Genomic DNA, 20547 nt, shown 5'->3' with positions numbered 1-20547 from the left:
GTTTTCTAACATCTAACCTACCTGCTCGGTTAAGGCATCTAACATTCCAAGCTCCGATCCGTAGAATGCCTGTTTTGTTTCTCCTGATAACAGTGCCACCCTGAGTAGTCCCCACTGGGAGAGTTTAATGGGGGATTATTTTACCTCCGGAATGTGTTGCGCAAGAGGACGAGACCACCATTTAACCATGCAGTAGAAGCGCATGCCCTCGGGAAATATTATGGCTGTAGATTCCCACTGCTTTCAGTCGTTCGCAGTACCAGCACACAACTGTTTTGGTTGATGTTATATGGACAGTAAGTCAATCGTCCCCTGCACCTACTGAAAAGGCTACTGCCCCTCTTCAGGAACCACTAATTTGTCTGGCCTCTCAACAGATACCCCTCCATTGTGGTTGCACTTAAGGCAGGGCTATCTGCATCACTGAGGCACAGAAGCCACCCCACAGATGGCATGGTCCACAGTTCATATGACCTTTTAAAATCTATGAATATGAATTTTTTGGGCTCACTCTTGACATCCTCCCAGTTTATGTTCAACTTCTTGTTCTTTTATGTTACTGGCGGTATGGCATGATAATTCTCCACTTCTGTAACTATTATACTGTATACTGCATTTAGCAAAAATATGTACTGAAACTTACACATTGATGCCAATTATGTCCACACAACATATTTCACTCCATGTATGTTTACCAGAAATTTTACCAGTTAAGAAAGAAATTTCACAATGTCGATCTTGCAACCTGACAGCAAGCTTCTTGTACAAAAATGGATTTTATAAACACTGATTTTAAAGGCAATTCTCTCTATTTCCTTAATTGTTTATTGATTCAACAAATTAAGAAATGCGAAATAATTTGTCAAAAATTTAAATAAGTAGTTTAGTTCTCACATCTACGAAATCAAGTCAGCAGATTATCAAAAGAGAGAGGAGTAAAGTATTTCAGGAGTAGTGACACATGCGAAAGAAATAAGAAACTGCCTTGTCGCATTGTTAGATTAAGATATGTAAATTTGGTGAATACATTTGGTCCTTGTCATGCATGCTTACTTCATTCACATTATTACATGTAAAAATTTGACATACTGTTTGAGTTTATGTCAGTAGTTAACCCAACAAACAACATATGTGGGATTTACATAGAATCTACATACAGGGTGCCTTAAGCTCAAACATACAGGCACTCTTTCCCCAGTAACTAAGGGTTATATTTTTGACGTAAAACAAAATATAGGCAAATGAAGGTAAATACAATAGCAAACCTTATACTGTCTGGAAGCCACTGGAACGTGAAGTAAGTAAACTGAATACTACATTAGCAAATGGAACCTAACGATTCTTGCATTTCTGATGGCAGCCAGGCAATGTGCCCCTCCACTCAAGCAAATCGAGTGGGAACTGCTTACACTAGCTAGCACAATTTTCATTTCCACTAGATTTTTCCAAGTACACCTGCAACGGTTACTGTTGTGATTTTCAGTTTATGCTATTCTATCAGTAATGGCACAAACTAACGAAGAATATCTGATATGCTTATGAGACTCAAATGATGTTGCAATAATCAACTAAGAACATACCATGCTTCTGTAGAATGGTATCAGTATCATCCATATAGATCACAAGTTTCTTGACGACTGGAGTTATGGATTAGGAATAGTGGTCAGATGCAACCAGCACACAATGTCTCCACAAACATACTCTAATAGAGAACAGAGAGGATTCCAGTGTCAACAGAAATGCCACCTGGACAATTCTAGATGATAGTAGCATATGTCGGTATCACATCAATGTTCATCAGGCAATAAACTAAGATATTCCCATGCCAAAATTGACTTCTGCACATAGTTTTAAAGTAAAACCGTAACTCTATGACTGTCATACTGTGGAATGGTAAAACCATTTTACAATTTAGTGGGGATGTAAATATTCAATGTGCGTATTACTGGTCAGAAGAAAACACCTACTTCCCGTGTCAACAAGACAAACAAACCAGTACATACAGAACATTGAAGTGTTGATTCATTCATGATAAATGTCGTCAGATCTTCCTATATTGATGAATAATCATATGATGAACATTACTATGAATTTCTCTGTCACACACTGATGGAGCTACTAGAATATGTTCACTAGCAACATGGATGCAGCAAGATGCATGACCAGTAAACTTTTCCTTGATGATCAGGCATATCTTCATACAATTTTTTTCTGGTACAGAAATTGGCAGACAAAGGTCAGTGAGTTTACCACTAGTCACCAGTTTTAACTTCACTTTATTATATCTTTTGGTGACATATTTAAGCCATTATGTATCAACAGTGTCCATAGCAGGTGATATGGTAAAGAAAATTTGTTAAACACGCTGTTTGCTCCCAGATGCAAGGTCCTGCTTCGTGATACTCAATGTGCACAAAAGGAGGCATGATTTTGCTTATAACAATATGGAAAGCATTCTGAACACCTCTACACTAAACAGAAAAAGAAAACTATTTTAATGCAAGTTTATTCAACATGAAAAGTTTAAGAAAAAGTTTTCCATCTCTACAACAATGAAAAGTACATCCATTAACTAAAACTTTCCTTCAGTGGTGTTCCTTTAGCTTTATGAGTAGTTTTTAGAGCTCTGTTCAACAGCACCATTGTTTTCCTATATTCTAATTCTCCTTAAGACGAGTTGTTTTCTCCATTTTTCAGCAGATTCTAGGCAATGTTAAGATTCACCATTCTATTTGGCCCAAACATTCTGCCTAACAAATTTTAACCGCAAAAGAGACTTGAGCACTGTTTCAGAGAGAAATAGCCTGTATGATATGACTGAAGAATCTGTATATTAAAAACTACAATCTTAAGATTCTATGGTAGCTTTTTATGATCCAACAATGGGTACTGTTCTTACGAAACATTTAAAAAATTATTCCCATAAACAGGGGAAATGTTATGTATTATGCAGTTACATTCGACACTTAGCTTACATTAAAAACTTTCTACATTGAACTGCACAGAAAACGCTAAAATTTCTTCTTATTTCTTGTAGTATACAGCAATAACAATACACTAAGACCACAACTCCTACTGTGAGCTCTTTATTTATCTGCTAATAAATAAGTAATTCTCCCATGTTCAGGACAAACAAGTATTAGTCAATCCATTGATTTTCAGATAATCAAGTTCAAACGAGTAACAGGAAATTACAGGCTTTTTGTACCATGATGTTAGAAGACCTATTTGATCCTCACAGGCTAGTTCTACACAAGAGCACCCATATAGCAGTTTATGAGCAGGTGGGGGATGGTGAATGCACTAGACCTCTGGATATGGAGCATTGTTAAAATTTTGGTAGATGAATGGCGTCTTAAGTAGCCATAAAAAGTTTCAGTTCAGACACTTTTAAAAACCTGTATAATATTGACTTTTAAATCATTATCTTGAGTGCCCTTGGTTCTACAGAGAATTCAGATTTTAATGTTAACAATGGGCATATTCTACAATCAAGTAGCTGCCGTTGCCCACGGTGTTAGTAAAGCAGACTCTGGCAATTCATATTAGAATGACTAAATTACACGACATTAAGGATGACTATGATAGTTACGTTGGTTTTAGGTCATTAAAAAACTCCATTATCAGCACTGTCACCAAATATATACATATGCATTTGTGAATATATATGTGTGCATTTGTGACTTGACATACGTGTAGGGGTTATAACCGACAAAATTTGACTGATTAGGCTATACAATAACATAAAACTTCAAATGTTTGCCCATTTTAACCAATAAAAAGTTGTTACTTGGTTTGAAGTTAGTGTATCTAATACCACCTTTATTAGACTTTACAAAGAAATAGTAATATGTATGCAAGTTTCAAATGCATAAAAAGCCTTTCTGGAATTTCTTTATGATGCAGAAGGAAGAGATGGGCTGAAGCACAGTGTTCTATATTAAGGTGAATTAAAATGATCTCTTTACCAAGGTTATGAACATGGAAAAAAAATGGTTGGAAATCATCTATGAATACCCAAGTGTTGCCTAGTTTGTTACAGAAACACATTATAACACAAAAGGAAATACTATGAAATTTCAGTACCTTAAATGTTTTTATCCCAATTATAGACAAAAGGTCATATGTAACAGACAGTCGGATGAGAAACAATACTAAGTTCTGTACACAGTTGCATAGAAGTTTCATGCATCACCTTTCTTTCAGGCAAGAAAACACGTGTTCAACAGCTAAAATTTCAAACTACTGCAATTTCTTTTCAGCATGAATTACTGTTACAAACAAATAATGACAAACAGAAAGCTTCAATGTAATAGCAGCCATGTTACTACAGGCAAGTGCGAAAAGCAGGCAACAGAAAACAAGATAGCCACACTGTTATCTCAGTAAAAAAAAAAGGGCTTTGAATCAAACCTAAGTCTTATACCTGATCAGAAGCAGACATGAGGCATTCCACAGCAGCAGAGCGCTTGAGTTGCTCACAGTCCCAAACATCCCAGTATTCTTCCCTCCGGCCACGTTTGCGGCCTCGACGACCAACCTCCTGTTCAGATTTCCCTATTACACATCACGCTTAATCCTATTCTTTGTCATCTCAGAAAAATTACAAGTGAGCAATTTGTAATCAAATTCATTTAAAATCTGAGAACATATGAAATAATATTACGGAACATTTCCTAATACATACTGACCCATAATTTTAAGTTGATTACCCAGCTTAAGCCACAATTATAAAGTCTGAAAAACAAAAATAATCCTCATTCTTGTGCTGAAAGGTGCTTTTTTGGTAGTGTAAGGGTGGACAAAACTAATTTTACCCTTCCTAACATATACTGTGCAGCACATTTAATCTTGTGTCACACAGTAAAGGTGCAAGGGTGGAGAACAATGAACATTTCGAAGAAGCCATCCCAGCGTTTCACCTATGCATAGAAAAACAACCTCTATGGGAGTAGCAGTATTTGAATCCCGTTACACTGGAAAGAGTGTCAAGGGCCTTACTTAAAATGCCACGTGACTTGATAAAATGCGCTGAAAAAAGTATGGTGCAAGAAAGTCTGCAAGCAGAGAATTTTAAGTTACCCTCACTATAGGGGTCATTAGGTTGTGTATTTTTGTTGCGCAGTAATAGTTTCAAGATTTATCAGTAACATGACTTCTTCTCACATCTGCAAAATGTCATCAACAAGAATGATCATATAACTGTAAGCGAGCTCAAAGAATCGAAGGGAAATAACCTGTAAGTGCACTACTGCCCACGCACTGAGAACCGACAATCAATGTTACTGACATAACACAGACAGTTTGAAAACATGTACAACTGAAAATCCAGTTTTAAACATAAATCCTAATACCTATACATATGGTAGGCTAGTCAGACTCTGTAGCTGAGTGATCAGCACAGCTCATTGTCATGCAGAGGGCTCGGCTTCAATTCCTGGCCAGGTCAGAAATTTTAGCTGCTCAGGGACTGGGTGTTGTGTTATCATCATAGACACACAAGTTGCTGAAGTGACATCAAATAAAGACCTGCACTAGGTGGATAAACAACGCCATAAAAACCTATATCTGGCCATTCTGACTTAAGTTTTCTGTGATTTCCCTAAATCGGTGCTGACAAATGCTGGGATGGTTCCTGTGAAAGGGCACAGCCCCCTCCTTCCCTAATCCAAGCCTGTGCTGCTTCTCTCATGACCTCGTTGTCAACAGGGTGTTAAACACCAATCTACTACAACTCCAACTCCATAGAGGGTCCACTGCCCAATAATACCACACAACCATTTAATTTCATTTGATAGGCTTAAGGTCAGAAACACATCACTAATTATATCTTATAAAAAGAGTAAGTAAATTGTTACAACATGTCTCAGTTAATAGAAGATATAACATCGGCTCAGATCATTAAGTAATGAGTGGTGGGGAGAATCCCTGAAGAAATGGGAACATTACTCCAAAACGATAAATGTAAACTATTGACACACCATTACAAAATTCACATGAACAGTAAGGGTTTTTTTTTTTTTTTTTTTTTTTTTTGGGGGGGGGGGGGGGGGCGCCTCAACTACTGAGGTCATTAGCACCCAGTCACAAATTTAAGTGTACGTATAATCCGGGAAAACTCAAGGGGGGAGGAGGGACACCAGAAAGTTCTTACAAGGACGCAGAAAATATAAATAAAAGAGTTAGACGTCTTTGGATAAGTCCGTCACAGTGATAAAACGAAGAACACGAGCAGCTGCTCGAGCATCACCAGCTAAAATTTCCTGTAGGTTAGAGGGCAGACACAGGACAACACGAGATTGATTAAAACGGGGACACGACAATAAAACATAGCGGACTGTCAATGCATTACCACAAGGGCACCGCGGGGCGGGGTCACCGGATAGCAGGTAGCGGTGGCTAAACCGGCAATGCCCAATCCGCAACCTGGCCAAAATAAGCTGTTGGGAATGGTTTTATGGTCCGGAGCTTATTTTCTTGAAGTGACAACCAAGTGTCCCACCATAATGACACAAACCTCTTACAAACAACCCCACTAATGTCAGATGATGGGACACAAAGGGAGGCTGGTCGAGGCAGGAGGACTGCAGCCTTGGCCGCAGCATCAGCAGCCTCATTCCCAGGCACTCCTACATGGCCTGGAACCCACATAAAGGTAACAGGGGAGCCATCATCAGCAAAAGAATGGAGGGATTGCTGGATCTGTTGCACCAAGGGATGGACCGGACATGGAGCTCCAAGGCTCTGAAGAGCACTGAGTGAATCAGAGCAGAGTACATACGGAGAATTGCGGTGGCGGCGGACATACTGAACGGCCTGAGAGAGAGAAAGCAAAAAGCTCGGCCGTAAAGCTGGAACACTGGTCGAGGAGCCGGTATTGAAAGGTGACGTCCCCGACGACAAAGGCACAGCCGACACCATCGTCAGTTTTGGAGCCATCAGTGTAAATAAAGGTGTTATTGGCGAGTCGCGCACGAAGTTCAACAAACCGTGAGCAATACACTGCATCCGGAGTAGCCTCCTTCAGGAGCGAGCGGAGGTCAAGATGAATGTGAACCGGAGCCTAGAGCCAAGGTGGAGTCGGGCTCTCACCCTCTCTGAAGGTGGTAGGGAGGGCAAAATCCAATTGTTGAAGCAGGCGACGAAACCGGACTCCAGGGGGCAGCAGGGCAGACACATACAACCCATACTGACGGTCGAGAGAATCGACGAAGAAGGACTGATAAGAGGGGTGGTCGGGCATTGACAACAGCCAGCAGGCATACCGACAAAGCAGTACGTCGCGCCGGTAGGTCAATGGTAATTCGGCAGCTTCAGCATAAAGACTCTCGACGGGACTGGTATAGAATGCTCCAGTTGCAAGACGTAACCCCCGATGATGGATGGAGTTGAGATGGCGTAAGAGGGATGGCCGAGCAGACGAGGCTCCCATAATCAAGCTTTAATCAGACTATGGACTGATATAAACGAAGCAGGACAGTGCGATCCGCTCCCCAAGATGAACCACTAAGAACACGGGAGGACATTAAGAGAATGTGTACAATGGGCAGCCAAATAAGAGGCATGCGGAGACCAACAAAGTTTCCTGTCCAGTGAGAGCCCTAAAAACTTCGTTATCTCCATGAAGGGGAGAACAACGGGACCGAGATGTAAGGATGGTGGAAGGAATGCTTTATATCGCCAAAAGTTGATGCAAACCATCTTCTCTTCAGAGAACCGGAAGCCATTAGCCACACTCCATGAGTGGCGGCTGTCAAGACAATGCTGAAGGCAGCGCTCCAGGAGGCATGTTCTCTGGGCACTGCAGCAGATCGCGAAGTCATCGACGAAAAGAGAGCCGGAGACGTTAGGGGAAATGCAATCCATAATGGGATTGATCGCTATGGCAAAAAGGGCTACGCTAAAAACGGAGCCCTGAGGCACTCCGTTCTCCTGGAGGAAGACGTCTGACAATACGGAACCCACACGTACCCTAAACATTCGATCTGTTAAAAATGAATCAATAAAAAGGGGCAGGCGACCACGTAGGACCCACCTGTGCGTAGTGCGGGGGATACCTCCTCTCCAACAGGTATCGTAAGCCTTCTCCAAATCGAAGAACACAGCTACCGTTTGGCACTTTCGCAAAAAGTTGTTCATGATGAACGTCGACAAGGTCACAAGGTGATCAACAGCGGAGCGGCGTCGACGAAAGCCGCATTGAAGATTAATAAGTAGCCGTCGAGATTCAAAATCCAAACAAACCGAGCATTAACCATGCGCTCCATCACCTTACAGACACAGCTTTTAAGAGACATGGGGCGGTAACTAGAAGGAAGGTGTCTATCCTTCCCGGGTTTGGGTATGGGAACGACGACGGCCTCACGCCAACGGGTGGGGACCTGACCTTTGGTCCAGACGCAGTTAAAGGTACGAAGGAGAAAGCATTTGCCTGCCGGAGAAAGGTGTGTCAGCATCTGAACGTGAATGGCATCTGGCCCCGGAGCAGAGGACCGGGACAGTGCAAGTGCATGTTCGAGTTCCCGCATGGTAAAGGGGGCATTATAATCTTCCAGATTCAGCGAGTGGAAGGAAGGTCGCCGAGACTCTTCTGCCTCTTTTCTGGGAAGGAAGGCAGGGCGGTAATGGGCGGAACTTGAAACCCCCGCGAAAAAGCGGCCGAAGGCATTGGAGACATCCACAGGATCCACAAGTACCTCATTACCTGAAGTCAGGCCAGGTGTCGAGGAGTGGGCCTTAATGCCCGACAGCCGGCGCAGGCCACCCCAGACGACAGAAGAGGGAGTAAAACTGTTAAAGGAGCTTGTGAAAGGGGCCCAACAAGCTTTTTTGCTGTCTTTGATGACTATGACATTGTGCTCGGAGACGTTTGTAATTAATATAATTTGCCAGCGTAGGATGGCGGCGAAAGGTACGTAAAGCACGTCGTCGAGCACGGATAGCGTCTCTGCAAGCCTCATTCCACCAGAGGACGGAAACGCGACGTGAAGAAAAGGTAGTACGAGGAATGGAACGTTTGGCAGCATTGATGATAACAGCCGTGAGGTATTCGACCTGTCTGTCACAGCTGAGAAAATCTTGGTCCAGAAACGTCGCCAGGGAGGAGTAAAGTCCCCAGTCAGCTTTCAGTACGTTCCAGCTCGAGTGACGTGGGGATGGGGTGTGGTGCAGGATACGAACGACACAGGGGAAATGGTTGCTCGAACAGGTGTCAAAAAGGACATACCACTCGAACCGACGGGCAAGAGTGGTAGAACAGATCGAGAGGTCCAAGTGAGAGTAGGTATGAGTAGAGTCCGAGAGGAAAGTCGGGGCGCCAGTAATTGAGGCAGACAAGATCAAGATGGTTGAAAACATCCACCAAGAGGGAGCCTTTCTGACAGGATGCAGGAGAACCCCAAAGGGGATGATGGGCATTGAAGTCGCCAAACAATAAAAACGGTGGAGGAAGCTGGGCAATCAGGTGCATCATGTCAACCCGACTAACTGCGGATGACGATGGAGTGTAGACAGTACAAACAGAAAAAGTAAAGGCAGAAAGAGTAATACGGACAGCTATTGCTTGGAGTGGGGTGGTCAATGGGATGGGATGGTAATAGACATCGTCCCGAACGAGCAACATGACCCCACCATGAGCTGGAATACCGTCCACAGGGGTTAAGTCAGATTGCTCGGAGGTATAGTGAGTAAAAGCAATACGGTCAGTTGGGCATAACTTTGTTTCCTGGAGACCAATGACGAGCAGACAGTGCAGGCGGAGGAGCAGTTGTAATTCCTCCCGATTAGATTGAATACCTCATATGTTCCAATGTAACAGAGCCATTGCGAATCAGAGAAAGGGGGAACGAAACGGGTGAAAAGCTGGTCACCTCGACGGCCGCGGAGGGCCAGGTTTCGAGGGAACATCGCTACAACCGTCGGGAGGCGGATCCTGTTCCATCGAGTCGTCGCCAGCTGCGGCCACATTCCTGGGTTGCACAGAAAGGACGGCATCGTCCGCCGACGACAGGCCAGCTGAGCGCCTGGCAGCAGAGCGTCCCGGCGAAACTGAGGACGTCTGGAAGCAGTGACTGTCTGATGGAGCATCAGACGAAACGCGCCGGGGTGGAGAGGGGGATGAAGACTTCTTCTTTGAGGCCTTCTTGGAAGACCGATGAGTCACAGGGATGGTGGGCTGCGGGGGCTGGACCCGAAGAAAGTCCTCACGCTCGGGGTCCTTTTTGGAACGCCGGACCTCGGGAGCCGGGGTCCGTAACATTTCCCCGATGGACGCTTGAGAAGAGGATCGCTTCTCAGGCGGTGGAGGAGGAGGAAGGGTGGCCCCTGGGGCAGAGGGGGCAGGGGCTGCAAGGGAGGAGGATTTGGAAGGGAGGGAGTTGGGAGGCGGAAGCATAGACCCCGGATGGGGTGAGGAGGTGGAGGGGGGACAGGATAGGGGTGAGGATACTGCGGAAGGAGTGGATGTGACCGAAACAAACGACGTTGTCAACATCACGGGATGGAGGCGGTCATATTTCTTCCTGGCCTCAGAATAAGACAGACGGTCCAAGGTTTTCAATTCTTGTATCTTCTTCTCCTTCTGATATGCAGGGCAGTCGAAAGATCTAGGCGAGTGGAGGCCAGGACAATTGACGCACCGAGGTGGTGGAGTGCATGTATGTCCCTCACGAAGAGGACGTCCACAATCGCCACAGAGGGGCTCAGCTTCACACCGTGATGACATGTACCCGAAGCGCAGACATCGAAAGCATCGAGGCGGGACATTAGGTTGCACGTCGCACCGGTAGCACATCACCTTTACCTTCTCCGGGAGAACATCCCCCTCGAAGGCAAGGATAAAGGCCCCAGTGCCGACGCGACGACCTTTGGGGCCGCGCTGGACTCGCCGAACGAAATGAATGCCATGGCACTCCAGGTTGGCCCTGAGCTCCTCATCAGATTGCAGCAGGAGGTCCCGATGGAAAATAATCCCCTGCGTCCTATTGCGCGCCAGATGTGGGACAATGGACACTGGGATGTCCCCTAGTCGGTCGCATGCCTGGAGTGCCGCCTACTGTGTGGCGGAGGTGGTCTTTATGAGAATGGACCCCTAACGCATTTTACTAAGAGCCTTGATTTCTCCGAAGATATCCTCGATATGCTGTACAAAGAACATGGGCTTTGAGGTGACGAACATCCTCCCATCGGTCCGAGAACAGACTAAATAGCGGGGGAAGTATTTTGCCCCAAGCCGGCGGGCCTGTCCTTCCTCCCAGGGAGTGGCCAAGGGGGGAAAGGCAGAAGTACCAGAACCAGAGACAGAGACAGAACCTGTCCTCTTAGAAGACGCGGCCGCAGAGCGACCTGATGCATGTTGACGTTTCATCTGCGAAACGTCTGCCCCGATACCACCCACTCCGACCAGGGGCTCTCCCCACGGGCGCCACCCAGCCTCAGCAAGGGCCACCTGGCAGGATGACCATTGTCGGGAGTCCTGATGCCCCAGATAGACGGGCATCTACTCCTTGGCTTATGTGGGGAGGGTGCAGCTCAGGTATCGGCAGTACGATCCCTGTGTTGTCAGGGGGCTACAACCTAGAGGGTACATGATGACCCCACCACAATGGGCTGGCTACCTTGCTGGATTTCGGATGCCATGGAAAGTCCATCATGATCGTAGGTGCAGATGGGATGCACTGTGGGCGTAACTTGTGCAACCCACCAGGTGTTTAGGCCCAAATTGATGAACAGTGGGCGCAGTTACGACGCTGTTACAATGATGAGTGCCAAGGTCTTAGTGCACTGAGGACCAGTGATACACCACGTAAGGTGTCCTTCCCCAAAAGGCTCGTACTTCTGTAGAATTTTGAAAAATGGAGGTCAAACCCCAATGGGGGACCATCACAATGAAGGCCGAAATGGTTGAAACTCCTTTTAGTCGCCTCTTACGACAGGCAGGAATACCTCGGGCCTATTCGTACCCCGGACCCGCAGGGAGGAGGAGGCGGGGGGGGGGGGGGGGGGGGTGCAGCAAGACGTTCTGACAGACAGACACTTCACTTAAGAGTGATCCAAAGCTTGAAGTTTCTTTGAAAGCAACCGTTATAAAAGTCTCATGTCTCAGAGATTGAAGGACAAAGATGTCCGTTTCAAAAGAAGACCATGATAGAGATATATAGGAGGGGAAGGGAGGGTGGAAAGGGAGGGAGGTTAATGACATTTATAGAAAATGGAATTCAGAATGAAAATGGGAAAGAGGAATACTAAAAACAAACAAGAATTGTGAAAAAAATTCCACAGATAATCCTGGTATGCAGACATATAAAACTTCGCGTAATTCATGTCAAATGAAAACAAACCTTGTAAGATAACTATCCTGCTCAACAGAGGAAAAAGGTGCAGTATACTGACTTCTGTCGGCCCAGTGGTTCGGCTTTCATTCTGTAGGGGACACCAATATACTGAGGTGGGCAAAGCTTCATAATAAGGATTAAGGAAGTCTCAGTACCTGACACAAACACTTCTACTTCTACTTTCCACAAGCTACCTTACAGTGTGTGGTAAAGCGAGCACACGATCCCAATCCACCACGCAAATGAAAATCTGTATCAACTATTACAACGTAAATATTTAGGTGTAAAGGAGGCCATTCACCAAATACAATGTAAGTCCTACAATGGTTAAATATCCTTCAGTGAATGTTAATGTCATGATCATTTCAAATGATAAACAATCTAAATTATGTACACACACACACACACACACACACACACACACACACACAAATTATCAAGAAAGCTGCATAATTACAAACCACAGTTTTGCACAGTCACCTGGTATTCATACTGACTAAATTAGTGAGTTTATATGAAGAGCAGATCAATTCATGAATTGCTACATCAGAAGTGGCTTATGTATACTCTAGCACTTAACAGTTTCCAATAACACTGCATCATGTGTGTAGTCTTTAAAAGTGTTTTGCATAGAGCCTTTATTTCCACACTGAGCAGTTGTTCCACATTTGTCTGTTCATTTGGAGTCCCTGTGGGCATTTGCTGCTGTGGTTCTTTGTTGTTTTTTATTTAGTTTGTAGTTATTGCCAACTGGTGAAGAATCATTTACAAGAAGAAAAATTTCACATCAATGAGATCATGTAAAGGTAAAAAGTTTCAAGAGATTCCAGTTGCACTGAGAATGAACTGCTCCATTTCGATGGTAGTAACAATTTTGGGTCATGTGTAACAAATGGTACAACACATCTGTTTGGTTCAACAACGGATGAAAATTCTTCATAAACTGAAGGCCTGCAAACACATGATTTAGCAACACATCTGAATGATTTGTGCATATGTCTCACAATTCACCTCCAGGCACAAATACAGATTATGGTGGAACACCACATTTCTTTAATTTTTTCTACACCAAGACAAACACCAGTATCTGAGCATTCTCAATTGTACAGGCTGAAAGAATAGGGGTTTGAGGACTTTATATATCTTCATTGCTATTTGTCTGCTCTTGGCTCACATGAAAATACTGAAAATTAGTGACAATCTTGGATGAAATTGTGTCCAGCAACAGTATTCAGTTAATTTTGAGAATGTTTAATTTTAATAATAACTCTGCTAGTAACAAAGCAAAAGGTTATCCAAGACCAGAAACATTTTTGATAAATTTTGTGTATTACTCGCAGCACTGACTAAAGCCATTTGTTGTCAAAAGGGCAATTATCTTAGAAACAGAACATTCTGTCCAAACAAGGTTTGCAATAAAAACATTTGTACTGTGTGATTGGTTATGTTCTGGATTTTACTGTGTACACAGGCATTACACTGGAATCTGTCTTCAACAATTTGGTGAAAGTGGCAACACATATGAAAGTATATTTGGAACAGAGAAACTTTCTATGTTGACAATTGGTATTCAAGCCCAGAACTATCCCTTTGGTTTCTCAACCATGGAACAACCACATGTGATACTGTTCATAGAAACTAGTGCAACCTCCTACACAAAGCAAACTGAAACAAAGAGAGTCCAGTTTGGCCACTGACAATCACCCTTAATACCAGAGAAATATTCAAGACAGGACACAATGATAAAGATCGGTGAAAGAATCAAGAAACCACAATGTGATGGAGGCTTCAACTCCGGGGTAGGAGCAAGTTGGCCACATTTTCAAGCAGTTAAGTAGAATAAGTAAGGAAGACTGAAGATGTACAAGTAGTTCTTTTTGCACAGGTGGCAGATAAATGTGCTCAGATTGCAAGATTTCCGTTTTCCTACAAGGACTTTACAAAATGTTATTGACAGTCAACACTCAAAGAAAGCTACAATAATGTACAGATGCACAGTTTGAAACCGGATGTGTGTATGGATGCAGAACATAAAATATACTACTGTGCTGTTCCATGTTTTGAGATTAAAAACTGCATGAAAAAACTGTATTAAAAAATCCCAGTGCCAGTCAAAACCCCAATTTTAAAAAAAGGATGAAAAACAAATACAGAAAGTTTATTACTTTGAATCTACTCATCAGGTGAACAGGTTAACTTCTGCACTGAAACACACAAATGTCACAAATTTCAGACAATTTTATACTTGTTTGGTATATGACATACAATAATTAGTGGTATACAATGTATCAATGAATCAAAGTCTTACATAATTGTCTATTTCTGACAAGTAACTGTCATTCAGACACCAATAAAATATGTTTAGAAAACTTGATTATTTCATTTTGAAAGTTGCCTAGGGAAATTTTTATTGGAGCTAAAATTGCTAGAAATGTAATAAATTTTCAAATAGTTTTCTGGCACACAGATATCTTCTGTTGAAAGTTTTTTTTGCAGGAAAGTTACTGCATTGGTACAGATTAAGAATAATAGTTTGACACTTTAAATTGTGCAGCATTTATTTCGATTATGTAGACAAAACTAAAATTTAAACATCACTGTGTTAAAGATTTACACCAAATAAATTAACAATGGAGCTGATCCCCCTCGGTACACAAGTAATGCGTCAGAATACTGTTGCGGAAACAATGGAAAAAAAGTATGCTAAATTTAAACGAATGTAAAATCCCAAAATTAATAATCTTTTACAGAAGCTCGAAATTTAGTGCAGACTTCAATATGAGATGATTATATTAGTTTCCACAATGAAACTGTCTCAAAACCTAGCACAAAATCCAAAGATATTCTAGTCCTACTTAAAGTGTGCTAGCGGCACAAGAGAATAAATGCCTTCTCTCTGCAACGGCAATTGAAACACTACTGATGCCAGTGCTACTAAAGCAAAGTTACTAAATGCAGCCTTCCAAAATTCCTTCACCATAGAAGACTAAGTAAATATTGCAGAATTCAAGTCAAGAACAGCTGCCAACATGAGTTACTTTGAAGTATGTATCCTCAGATAGTGAAGCAATTTAAATCACTTAACAAAAGCAAGTCTTCTGGTTCAGACTGTATACCAATTAGATATGCTGATGCAGTATCTCCATACTTAACAATCATATACAGCCACTTGCTCACGAAAAATCCATACCAAAAGACTGCAAAGTTACACAGGTCACAGTAATATTCAAAAAAGGCAATAGGAGTAATAATATAAATTACAGGCACATATCATTAACATCAATATGCAGCAGGATTTTGGAACATATACTGTTTCAATTACCTAAAAGAGAACAGTCTATTGACACACAGTCAGCACAGATTTGGAACAGGGCATATACGCGGACAAGGAAAAAAATTCCTGTATCTCCCAGTTAGAAATATATTTTCTCCCGGGTGAAAGAACTCCTTTTGCATGTTAAATGACAGTATACTTTCTGTTGCAACTGTAAAACTAACTAATCCTTTGACTGGATATGGTTTTATATAGCAGCGTAGAATTTCTCAGTACTTTAGAAAACGAAACTCGGGAGAAGTAACAAGTTTTGGAAAGATCTTTGATGTGCAGCAACATGTACACCGCATGTTTTCGTATTACGAAAGTATAAATTCAAATTCAACCAAAAGGAAAAGCTAATAGTTTAAGTTAATATACATAGTGTTACTACAAGAAAAGAAAAGCTCTCACATATAATGTTGATCTGTTTAGCGCGTTTCACTTTAAGATACATCACACAAATATGCCAGTAAAATTTTTAACACCGACAAATCTCTGATCTTCTGGGCTCTAAATTCTTCCAAATGGCTCGTCATCAAAGAGTTGATTTTTGAATGAGGGCAAACGCTATGTGATTTAAGAAATTCATCGTACATTCTCACACACAGTTCATCTCGCGTGAAAGGAAATTAACCTGGAAAAACAATGATTTTTGACTCACAATTCCCAATATTTCCTGTGACCTGTCTGAAATAGATTCATTTCAGCAGTGTCAGAGAGAGCCAGATAAGAGGCATCACTGTACTTACGCAGCTACGGCGACGTAAGAAGCCAGTATGTTCGTACATGTAAAACATTAGAAGATCTTTCTTACATTTTGTCATAAAAGAAACAAGACATTAGAGGATACTCCAAGAGCGTCGGAATTTCATGAACCATACTAAAATGCATAGTTCCCCTTAAAGCATGCATTCGTATGTCCAGATTCCCAATGACACAGGCCTCAACCTGATATTAAGCTTTTCAGTGTGGTTTTCGGGACAGAAATTTTCTTGGAGTACCAGTACTGTATTATCTCATGTTTGGTTCTTTATTATGGCATTGTGCCATACTTGCTAGAAGATGAAAATGTGCACTTGAAATGCAGCAAACAGTTGAAATTAGCCAATAATGTAGAATTAAACACTTCATTTCAAATAAATTTACTGCTTCAGCAGGAAAGCTTAATAAAAGCCAAATTTCTTTAGCAAACCAACAAAAATAACTTTATTGTTCTGCAAGGCGATTAATGCATGACTGTCAGAAAGGTGGAAATAAAACAAAGTCTGAAACTACTAACATATTTTAGCCTTCCACAATTATGTGAATGTATTTTAATTCACTTGATAGCTCCAAGCCACAGAAATCCATTGTGTTTTCATCTGATGGGAAAGCAGTAAACGAAGAGGAGACAGAAAAATCACTAAATGTAAACATGGGTCACGTGGAGACTACCACCGCCCCCCCTCACTATAACTCAGACCGCTCTGCACATCAGAACATAATAATAATAATAATAATATTTTTTTAAAAAAAAATCGCAATTAATACTGGATAGGATTATTTGTAACCCGGAGAACAAGAAGTCTTCAGAAAATCTGGAGTATTTATTGCCTATTAGCTAGTAACTTGCTCTTCTGTGTGACATAAAATTAAATATAGGATACCCAAACCCTACTGAAAAAGCTGTTAATACAAATAGTACCCAAGACTAGTGTAGTTTCTCGATCTGATTACATCTATTTTTGTCATTGTGTGCTGCATAAAATTGTTGCAGCAATTTTAACACACACCAAATAAGTGAGACTGTTTTGGCAATAATGATCATTTTTATAGTATGACAATATAACTCACGAAGTACAAATACAAAATACCTATTTGGCCTAATACAATCAAAAAGCTTTATGTTAGGAAATAGTTTAATATTTCATTCATACACTCCAGATTCTCATGCAAGAGACCAAAAAGTAGTAGAATCAACAACATAAACAAGCAGCAGTTGGTGTTCACTGGTTCGGCTTTATTCCGCTCAGCTTGTATAGCCCCATCCCGTTTTGTCTGCAGTAAAGTTCATTAGTTCATTTCTAGATGTGATGAGGATTCCCCTGGCAGAGACACCACATACACTATGCACACATTCAAAAATCAACGTAGATTGTGTTCAAAAACGTCAAAAAACCAGCAGGGGTGTGTTTCAAAATCTTACGAATAATCAATCGACCGACATATGCTGGATGCTAGGTGCTTTGTGAAACAAGATTTTTTTCCTTCCAGAATATGAATTTGCCAACCCCCCCTCCCACCCCCCCACTAGATCCGGGCCCGCTGTGCATGTGTGAATCTGGCAGCTTGGGTGCGCCACTAAAATTTTTCCGAGTACCCCATGCAGCTGGTTGCTGCTACTGCTGCTTACACAGCCAACAGCCACTTTTTTGTAACCAGAAGTAGGAGAAAAAATTACTCATACGCGACTCAAGTGCGTGTGTGCATGAGCCCGCTTGTAACTGCATAAATGACTAATGTAAACTGTTGTGACATCACGCTCATCGGAGGCAATTTGTTGGTATGAAGCATTTTATAGTCTTGCTAAATCCTTTGACACATTTTGTTGGCAGAAGCTTGTACATGCACTGAACTTTTTTATATGGCACATTTCCTTTGCAATTTCAGTTGTATTTTCATTTTTTTCTCTCATTCATGTTTTAATGCTGCAGTATTATTCTGCAGTAGAGGGATACAGTAATATCCTTTGTTACAGTATTGGTTCTTACCAGTCAAAATTACAAAAATTTAACTGAAAACTAAAACAACAAAGAATTCCCGGAGTTCTAAAAAATTCCAAGATTTGTCCCATATCTACCGCGTCGTATACGCCCTGAGGAAACATCGTCTCATGAAACACAAATAGCTCTTTACCGATTTGAAGTGCCAAGTGTTACTGACAAAGGATTTCAAATAGATTCCCAATTTTTGGATTTACAGGAGGCTTTTGACGCTGTACCTCACAAGTGGCTTGTAATCAAATTGTGTGCTTATGCAAATCCTCTCAGTTATGCGACTGGATTTGTGATTCCCTGTCACAGTAGTAACATTTCATTTCATAGTGGTTTCACTGTATAGGTCAGGAATCCACTACACACAGGAGGCGACCACACGGCTAACAGGGGCTGTGTCATGTGGACTGTTCAGTTTTCTAGGTTAGAGGTCTCCGGTAAAAACAAAAAGGGCTTTAGTCACAAAGGGTGTAGGCCGAACACAGGAAGAATGTAGATACAGGAACCATCGGTATAACAACTGCAAATTTTCGTAGTTGTGTTGGGAAGTACCAGAGCTCTGAGCGCTAATAGGAAGCACTGGTGCTCAAATTGTTATGGGCACTGAAAGCTGGCTAAAGCCAGAATAAGTTCAGCCAAAATTTTTGTGAAGAACCGAATGGTGTTATGAAAAGGATAGGCTAAACACAGCTGGCGGGGACGTGTTTGTTGTTGTTCGTAGTAGTTTACCTTGTCGCAAAATTAAAGTAGACAGTTCCTGTGAGTTAGTATGGGCAGAGGTCGTTCTTGGCAACCGGAATTGAATAATAACTGGATCCTTTTACTGACCTCCCAATTCATATAATGCAATTGCTGAAAGGTTCAAAGTAAACTTGAGTTTGACTTCAAACACGTACCTGACTCATACAATTATAAATGGTGACAACTTTAATTTGCACTCTATATGTTGGCAAAAATACACGTTTAATTCCGGAGCTAGGCATAAAACATCATCCGAAATTGTGCTAAATGCATTCTCTGAAAATTATTTCATGCAGTTAGTTCATGAGGCCACGCGAATAGTAAACGTTTGTGAAAACACACTTGAACAAATAATCCGAGATAATAACGTATACAGGAACTGGTGAACACGGGGTTGTCGTAGCGAGATTGAGTATTGTAACCCACAAATCCTCCAAAAATAAATGAAAAATGTACCTATTCAAAAAGCAGATAAAAATTCACTTGATGCCTTCCTGAGAGATGATCTCCACTCCTTCCAAATTAACAATGTAGGTTTAGACCAGATGTGGCTTGAATGCAAAGAAATATTATTGGCAGCAATTGAGAGATTTATACCAAATAAATTAATAAACAACAAAGCTGATCATCCTTGGTGCACAAAATGGATCAGAACATTGTTGCAGAAACAATGAAAAAACATGCCAAATTTAAACAGACGCAAAATCTCCAAGATTGGCAATATTTTATACAAGCTCAAAATTTAGCACAGACTTCAACGTGAGATGCTTATAATAGTTTCCACAACAAAACTGTCTCGAAACCTGGCAGAAAATTAAAATAGATTTTGGTTGTATGTGAAGTATGCTAGTGGCAAGACACAATCAATACCTTCTCTGCACGACAGCAATGGAGATACTATCAAAGACAGTGCTGCCAAAGCAGAGATACTAAACACAGTGTTCTGAAATTCCTTCACCAAAGGAGATGAGGTAAATATTCCAGAAATCGAATCAAGAACAGCTGCCAACATGAGTAACATAGAAGTAGATATCCTCGGAGTAGTGAAGCAACTTGAATCACTTAACAGCAAGTCTTCCTGTCCAGATTGTATACCAGTTAGGTTCCCTTCAGAGTATGCTGATACAATAGCTCCATACTTTATCATATACAATCATTTGCTCGATGAAAGATCCATACCCGAAGACTGGAAAATTGCACAGGTCACACCAATATTCAAGAAAGGTAGTATGAGTAATCCACTAAATTACAGGTCCATATCATTAACGTCAATATGCAGCAGGAGTTTGGAACATATATTGTGTTTGAACATTATCAACTACATTAAAGAAAATGGTCTATCGACACACAGCCATCACGGATTTAGAAAGCATAGTTCTTGTGAAACACAACTAGCTCTTTACTT

At 41.7% G+C, this 20547-nt stretch overlaps 1 protein-coding gene across 2 annotated transcripts in view; it reads right to left on the bottom strand.

Annotated features, from left to right (window-relative positions):
* LOC126248191 (uncharacterized) overlaps positions 1-20547 on the bottom strand; it is an 80596-nt gene that overhangs the window by 37036 nt on the left and 23013 nt on the right. The window contains exon 4 of one of the 2 annotated variants that reach the window (XM_049948972.1): positions 4427-4543. The exons of the other annotated variant lie outside the window; for it this stretch is intronic. Coding sequence (XP_049804929.1) covers positions 4427-4543 — 117 coding nt within the window. The remainder of the gene's footprint in view (positions 1-4426; positions 4544-20547) is intronic. 2 annotated transcript variants of the gene reach the window in all.

The sequence above is a fragment of the Schistocerca nitens genome, chromosome 1 (genome assembly GCF_023898315.1).
Source record: "Schistocerca nitens isolate TAMUIC-IGC-003100 chromosome 1, iqSchNite1.1, whole genome shotgun sequence".
NCBI classification, from domain to species: domain Eukaryota; kingdom Metazoa; phylum Arthropoda; class Insecta; order Orthoptera; family Acrididae; genus Schistocerca; species Schistocerca nitens.
The sequence above is the reverse complement of the archived record's forward strand: the minus strand, read 5'-3'. Positions and strand labels throughout refer to the sequence as shown.